The following is an 8,468-nucleotide window of genomic DNA, read 5'->3' on the forward strand; positions in this document are numbered from 1 at the left end:
CACTTTTCCGAAAGAGGGTTGTACTCCACGAATCCGATGATCTCGTGCCCTGAGACACACCCCATCATAGTTTTCCTCTGCAGCATCGGCGTAACGGAGAGGAACATTCTCGTGCGATCTCATCAGCGAGTAAAACAACGTCTTTACGATCAGTGGGTACAGTGGGTATCATGTTTTTAACTACGAGTTCGACTTAGACTTTGGAAGAGAGTATATTTGTTATCCCGTTGACCGCGGATTCGTTATCGAATCTAAGACTATTGTCATTAGTGTCTAAACTCCGCGGTTACTTGTCGATTCTGCAATACTCACACTTGTTCTAATCAACATTACCTCGATTGCATAATAACGATAGTTAATTCCAGAGAATATTCATTACACTCCCCTAACTCTAATCATAATGTGAACCCGACATATATAAATTTTATTTAAATTATATTTAAATTATTTTATTAAAAATATTATATATATAATATTTTTTGTTTTCCTCGTTTTACTGATGTGATGGTGTTAAAAATTTCGTCGATGTTAATATGGAACTCCGATATGGTAGATTCAGTCTGGATTAGTAAAGAGATTAATATTTCGTTTTTTTCGTTATGTTTTTCAATCTTGCGTATGAAGTTGGTAAAGTTTTCGAGTTGATTCGTCTTAGTATCGTCTAATACATCTTTGATAAATGCTGTTTGGTTACGAAGGGTCGGTTTTATTTTATTGTTGGAGTCATATAATGTACCAATATTTTCATTCATGAGTTCTAGATCTTTTTCGAGGAGAGTTCCGAGTAGAGTTTTAGATACTGAGCCTATGACGTTGAGCAGTCCGCGTTTGCTTCTACTATACTGTAATAAAAATTTGAGTTCATGCTAGGTTTTGGAGATTTCTATACTTGATTTTTAGATTGTTTATTTCTGGTATGTAAGCGCAAGGTGGTTTGCATTGACGGTCGATTAGCTCAATTATATGTTGTAATCTATTAGTTTGATCGATTGGGTTGATAAGGTCCACTATAAGAGTGATATCTACTTGTTCATTATACATATAGCAATCGTCGATATCTTCTAAGAAAGCGTTAGCATAATTTAGTGGTTATTACTAGATCGCTTTAAATGTATTCGAGAGTTAGAATTATCCATGTTATGGTCGCCTTTATGAAAAATAAGGTTTTAATCTGTTACCGTGAATTCTTTCCGTTTAACCATTGGAATATTCAACAAGATAAGTGGCTGGATTGAATGAGAGGATTTCTGCCGGTCCTAGCCATTCATGGACTAGTTTGTTGGTTTTGTGATCGTTATGTACCCATACTTTATTTTTTACTTGGAATATCGTTTGCGTTTTGATAATTTTTCGAATCTGATCTCTCTGATATCGCTGTTTGCTTGATTCAGTGATTTGTCTTGCTTTGACTATATAGGCGTTATGTTGATTTTTCCAGAGGTTGAATAATTGTTCTTTAGTTAGGGTGGGGGTGTTTGATATTGAGAATGACATGTTAGCTTGTCGTCCAAATGTCAGTTAGAAAGGGGTATATCCGGTAGTTTCGTGTACTGAGGTGTTCCATCCCATACATATTAGTTTTAGGTTTTCGTCCCAGTCATTTTGTCGGTCGATCGTGTAAGTTCGAATAAGCTCTTTTACCACAGCATGTGCTCATTCGAGGGATCCGTTAGATTGCGGGTGGAAAGAAGTAGTTTTTATGTGTCAAATCTTTAAAGCCTTTTCAAATGTATCCATCCATTTATCCATATCAATGAGGATACTTTTAGGTGCGGAAAATATGTGCACATAGTGATTCAAAAGTTCGTTGATAATCGAGTTGGCTGTTTGGTCTTTTAAAGGGATGAGAATGAGATGGTTTGGTTTTTGTGAAAGGTCCGAATATGTCCATTGCAATTTTGTCATTAGGGTTAATGAATGTGTCAGTTATCAATTTCTCTCTTTGGCAAGTTTCACAGTTTTGTATAAATTCTGTGACGTCTTGTTTTAGATTTGTCCAGTGATGGTGCTCTTGTATTCGTTTTATGCTGCGTTGTATACCTAAGTGTCCTTTTTTTTCCCGTGGAGGAAATCCGCACGGACACCCGCCGCGTCTAGGAGGAAGAGCGGCGAGGTAGTGTCGGACTCCAACCGACTAAAACCTCCACAATGACCGTCCCTATTGCGACCGAGGGGTGCCCGGGAACCGCTGCGGCGACACACCGGGATTCAACTAAAATCAAACATACTATAAACTTTTATAATCCAAGTCACAGTACCACGCCAAAATAATTTACTTAAAATTCTGTATGAGAATTGATTTTAAATTATCTACTAAATAAAAAAAAAAATGTTAGACACGCTAACAGAGTCTTCTAATTACATTATACAACACAACAAATCATCAATTGATGAATCGTTGGGACGCTGTCATTCTAGCGTAATCAGATACTTGCAAAATAGGAAACATTATTGCTGAGACATAAAATTGTGGATGCTGCGCGATGCAGTTTCAAAGTATTGTTTGACGTTTTATTGCTACAAAGATGCAAAACTAAAAACTGATAGCGATAGAAGAATGTTCGGGCTTGGATATAATGTCATGATAAATTTATTAAAAGAAAGTAATTGTTTGAATAAGAGATATTACATTTTTTTCGATAACTTTTTTAGCGTTGATTTTGCTAGATATTTATATTCTACGGAAAGCTATTGAACTGAAAGTATTAGAAGAAAGAAACAATGTGTACTCCCGATTATTCAAGAAAAGCTAATATAAATGAAGTGAAATATTTTCGAAACAATAAAGATTTGTTCTATGCGTATCGCGAAAGAAAGAGTGTAAAAAATCCTGCATTACTAATTTCAACGAAGATAGCGAATTAAAATGTGATAATAACAAAAAGACAACATGACAGAAAAATGCATTCGTCAAAAGCGGCTATCATTCAATCTTACAATACCTACATGGATGATGTCGATGAATCAGATAAAATCCTGTATACCTAGATAGATCACGATGAACCAAGAACAGTTAAATATTGGAAAAACATTGTTGTGGTGATAAAGCTAACATTTCACTGTTACAGATTCCCATTTCTTAAGAACATATCTTTGCACATACACGTTTAAGAAATGACAATCTGTAATAAGGGAATCTTGAGTCAATTGCATTCAGCCAGCGTTCTTCGCGCTATTCGACAAAAATTTTGTAATCCCCAAAATGAAAAGAAAGTGTAAAGTAAGTGAGGAAAGCTGCAGCAATGGAAATATTATATTCGATGAAGAAGAAACTTATAATGAAGATAGTACAGACATTATGGAAACAACAGATTTAGAAGGTGAAAACTATAAATATTATAAATAACAACATGAAGTTATTGAATGGGGAAACTTTACATAACTGGACTTTTGCTCGCACGATGTAATGAAATACATGTAAAAATGTTTTATTATTTTTGGTCATCTTGTACACTGCTTCTCTACATATTCTACAGCCATTTGTTGAACACGAGTCACGTCTTCCCGAGTACCATGTTGTTCTTCAAAATTGATGAATTTTTTAAAGAGAATCTTCATCTTTCTAGGCGGTAATGTTTGAACAACTGCTCTCTCTAGAACTTTCCTGTAAATACAAATTATTATAAGGTAAATTCTCTATGAAATTAAAAAGACAAAATATAGTTGAAAAAATATTTTTACCTTGCCATATCAATATCATTAGATTTCACTAGGGAATCAATATAACAAGACCATATATCCACCCGTTTTGGATAAGAACTTAGAATTTGCTCAAACAGAGTTTGTGCTCTCTCTTTATCCCCAAATTTGTTCTCCTTAATTGCAAACCGAGCAATTAGATTTACATCTGTAAAATTTGTATTACATTAGTATTTTATTCTTTATGACATTTTATTTCTGTTATGTACATATGTTCACATGCTGGCAAAGATTGCAATGCTCTCTGCATAATATGCCGCGATCTGTCCTTCAAACCTATTTTTAATAATCCTTCTCCACAGTTAAACCATGTCTCAGGAATATGTTTAAACTTCGCAATCATGGTATTGATTGTTTTCTCCAATTCCATCTGCCTACCAGCCTCGACATGAACAGTCAACATGTGACTGTAGATTTTTAGTGGGTCGTTAGACGTCACTGCCTCTCGAAAAACATCATGTAACGATTCAGAAATTCCAAATTTAGATTCTAAATTTAACCAAGCCGTCCAAACGTTTGATTTTTCCTTCTCTTCCCTGAAATTAATTGTTTTTACCGCTCTTCTCGCAACTGCTCTTGCTTTCTCTATTTCTGTTGCCTGTAAATGGTATGCCATATACTGTAACCATACTATTGAACTGTCTGGACTAGCTAAAACTAATCTGTCGAACTGATCCACAGAATTTGGTAACTGGTTGTTGGCCAGAGCTTCTTCTCTTTGGCTTACTTAATTTCTTATTTCTCAGTTTTGGTTTTTCCTCTACTTCATCTTCACTATCGCTGGATGACTCTTTATCCTTATCGAGAGATAAATTAGGGTTGCCGTCCCAGAAAAATCCACACGGAGATATCCTTGGCTTCTGCTCGTAATACTTATTATTATCGTAATCCGTATCTTCCAGTTTTATCTTTTCTTCTCCTGTTTGTTCAACACACATTTTCTTAGAATATTCCTTTTCTAAATCTCTCACTGGTTTCTCTCTGTTTCGTTTTCCTTTGTTTTTCATCCTTCGTACTTTCTGTAACTTTTCAATTTTTATTCTTTCGGCGTGTAGCATGTTCTCTTGATTTTGTTCTCACTTTCGACGCTTTACGTAGGACTCGCGATTACACTTGACGATTCGCAATTCTCGGTTACAACTCGACTGACAGACGATGAGTTAAGATAGCGATTGAGCAGAGTACGCGATACAATCTAATACGATGACTGCTCAAGGAACGTAGAGGAATTGTCTTTTTGTATTGGTGGCCCTACGGAGGAAAACTGTGATGGGTGTGGCTAAGAGTACGGGAGAATCGGATTCATTAGGAAAAGTTTTTGTTAGGAAAGTGGGGGAAATGGACGTCGCTGTTAATTGGTTAATCTACCAGGTCGGTGGGTGAGGAAGGATGCTAACCGCCCTCGAGAGAAAGTTGCTGGCGGAAAGCATCATACGTGAGAAAAGCACATTTTCTCGTATTTTTCCGGAGTAGATAATAAATTAAGGAATGCTAAAACTAAAAGATATTTGATCGGTTTGAAGGACCTTAACTAGAGAAATCCTGTGATTTATGGCGGGTTCTTAAGTTCCTTGAAGGTATGCAATCATCTTGTCCGAGGGATAGAGCCTGCTTTGTATAGCAAGGAACAGAAACCGTTGGAAGGTTTATTGTCGAGTGCCGCTACAAATTGTTTCACGTAGTTCAAACGTTTCGCAAATTAAATGATAATGATAAAGTAAATAATATTTCCGATATGATAGTCTATGTAAACTTTATTATACAAAACTAGCAGTATATGCCATATGGGTGCCACGGGTAGACGTGGCCATCTCTCTGTGACAATAACGACCCGAGAGTATAGAAACGCCAATATACTTCGCCGCTCTGACACTAGAGAGGAAAGGAGAAAGAAAAAGCAAAAGAAAAGGAAGATAACCGCGGTCAAAAGTATGTTTACGTAAGGGTTACAATAGAAGCTATAAGCACGATCAGAGCGGCGATAAAAAATATTAAGAATAACTTTCTTTCGGACAAGATTAAATAATTAAGTAAAAAAGATTTATTTTTCAAAATGAAAAACTGGTCATTATTTACAAAGTGGACGATTTATCCGATTTCAATAACCTTGAAATATGTTGTCAAAGTGAATATTCTGTGCAATTTTCCCTTAAACGTGTGGTGGATTGTGTGAGGATCAATGTTATAAAATAACGAGAGAGATTGCTGCTGGAACCCGTCAAATATATTTGCAATAAATGTAATAAATATAAGTAAATATAAATACCGTCGAGAGACGCTCGCACGAACGTATTCGCGATAGAGTATGAACGCTTGTGGATAACTCGATAACTCGTATACTCCGTTAATCGCAGATAATAACTCGGATAAGTAACTCGTGTAATAATTCGGATAATGACTTACTCGCTCGCGATCGCGTCCGTTTATTTATACTAGTTGGGGGAGGGGAGGGGGGAGTCGGAAAATTTGAATTTGTTTACATTGTTTACATTGTTTTGCCCGGAAATTATCTATTGTTATATTTCGTACGTTGAGGCAGTGTCTGTGTTCCGAGGCACAACAACATGAGTCGCTCTCGATTCACCTAGTCCTATGACTTATGTGCCGCTACACATATGTTACAGTCGGTCGACTTTGGTTTCCGAGATATTAACAAAAATTTCAGTTCAATTTACATTGCGATTACATTTCATTCTGACACAGATGAAGACTGTAAGGATACAACGTATATATATATATACATAAATTCTAGAATATTATACGTATATATATAATGTTGTAGAATTTAATTGTAGGAGCACGATGGATGTTAATAAAATAAAAAATATTGGCATCTGTTACGATCTGGTCTCGATCTTCGGTGTTCGTAACCGATTATGCGTTACTCTAGATGTAGAATCTTAGATTTCTCGAATTATATTTAAATCAAAACGGTAGTAGCTGCCATCAGAAATAGTCGTTAGACTATTTTACTTGGTTCGTCTTACGTTCGTTATTTTCGAAACGAGGCGAGCGACTGAATGGAATAGATTGAAAACTTGTCGCACCTTTCTAAATCGCGGCACTATTCTGAATACCCCAGGAGATCGTTTAAATACTTTCGCGACAACAGAACGAATTCAAAAATTTGTCGCGCCTTTCTAAAGCGCAACACTATTTTAAATTTCCAAACTATCGTATTCTTGATAATCTAATTCGTTGATATAACCATAGAAGTAGCTTTGACTACCGTATTAATGCGAATGGTAAATAAACTCCACGTTTCGGCTTGTCTGCTATGGGCAGGAGTACTAGCGCGAGAAGGATTAGAGTTTTCTTGGAATAAATAAATAATTTCAATGTCTTGTAACTAATAATTTAGTCGATTTTATTTAGTTATATGTTTATTAACAAAATTCTAATCTTAACTCCCTATGTAGTTTATAAAACGAGGAAAATTATCGTTCTCGTAAACTATTAGCGATGCAGCTCTAAATCGCATTCGGGTATAGGTGAGTTGGATGGTGAAAACTAATTTCTGTTTCTTCCGTGGTTATTCCTAATTCTTCTCCAATATTTTCTTCTTTTCTTCTAATGTCGGCATACGTTTAAATCAACGTTCTGCTCGTTTCCTGCTGTTATAGACTCTACCTCTCTGAAGGAAGAAGAAAGAAAAAATAAGGGACGTAGAAACATTGTTTATTATTTGGATACAAGACTAAAATATGAAGAATCTCTATTTTGCGTTTTCAAGAGACACAATGTGTGATTATAGTAACAAATAGATTTACGCGATACAATATATCATAAGAATTGAAAATGTTGCTAAAATATTACAATCGTGTACAACACGTATCCTATTCTCTCACCTAACTCTGAATTTCTCTCGTCAATCGTATGAATTTAAATGTATTAAAATCAAGATTTCCCTCCTGGATAGTTTTTCAAATCTAAAATAATTCGAAGCTTTCTTATCACGATTCGATCAAAACGGTTTGCCAGCTCTGTCGACATTCTATATGTACTATATATTTTTCATTTCTCCCTATCTTTCTCGAAGATATCGTTTCTCTTGTAGCAATGCCACGAATATGCGATTCAATAAATTATAGAGATTCACAATTTAACGTAAAATAACTAGAATCAAGTTTAAACCATAATCATCGTCATTTATTCCTTGTTCGTACCTTTAATTCATATAGTTAAAACTAAAAAGTGCCGACTTTTTTACTGAAAAATTTGCACATTCATGATTTTGATACGAGGACGATACAATTTTCAAGTTCATTGGCTCAATTAACCCTGCTGCGTTCTTTCGATCATTTTTTATCCAGTGGTATTCAAATTCAGGTAAGATATGAAAAGACTGTTATTGGTATGCATCACTGCTCATCTCAATTTTAAGATAAATATATTCTTAAAGTACTATATTGAAAATGACAACGTGAGTTCGCGCTCGCCATCTGTATGCAGATACTATAAACATACTATATAAACATACATACCATAAACCTCTTCTACTGCTAAAATTAAAACAAAATTGAAGTATCAAAATTTGAGGATTGCAGCAGGGTTAAACTTTCCTTTAGAACGCCAAAAGTTTATCTACCAATACTACGACGCTCCGTATAGGGATTGGTCACCAATTTTTGATGTCCGCGATGCTGTTTTTTATTATAACCTAACCCCACGTTTACGAGGTCAGAGAGTAAGAAAACGCGAGGAAAAGACGTTAAACTTGTCGCAGGAGGGAAGAAATAGAGAGTGAGAGTGAGAGTGAATAAGTGAAT

At 35.5% G+C, this 8,468-nt stretch overlaps 1 protein-coding gene across 1 annotated transcript; it reads right to left on the bottom strand.

Moving 5' to 3' along the window:
- Positions 1-3,404: 3,404 nt before the first annotated feature.
- On the bottom strand, positions 3,405-4,757 carry LOC132915728 (protein RRP5 homolog). Its single transcript, XM_060975546.1, is given in 4 exon segments — positions 3,405-3,604; positions 3,682-3,847; positions 3,889-4,427; positions 4,429-4,757. Coding segments are annotated over 4 exon segments (1,197 nt in total). The 3' UTR covers positions 3,405-3,441.
- Between the last annotated feature and the right edge of the window lie 3,711 nt (positions 4,758-8,468).

The sequence above is a fragment of the Bombus pascuorum genome, unplaced genomic scaffold (genome assembly GCF_905332965.1).
Source record: "Bombus pascuorum unplaced genomic scaffold, iyBomPasc1.1, whole genome shotgun sequence".
Taxonomy (NCBI): Eukaryota; Metazoa; Arthropoda; class Insecta; order Hymenoptera; family Apidae; genus Bombus; species Bombus pascuorum.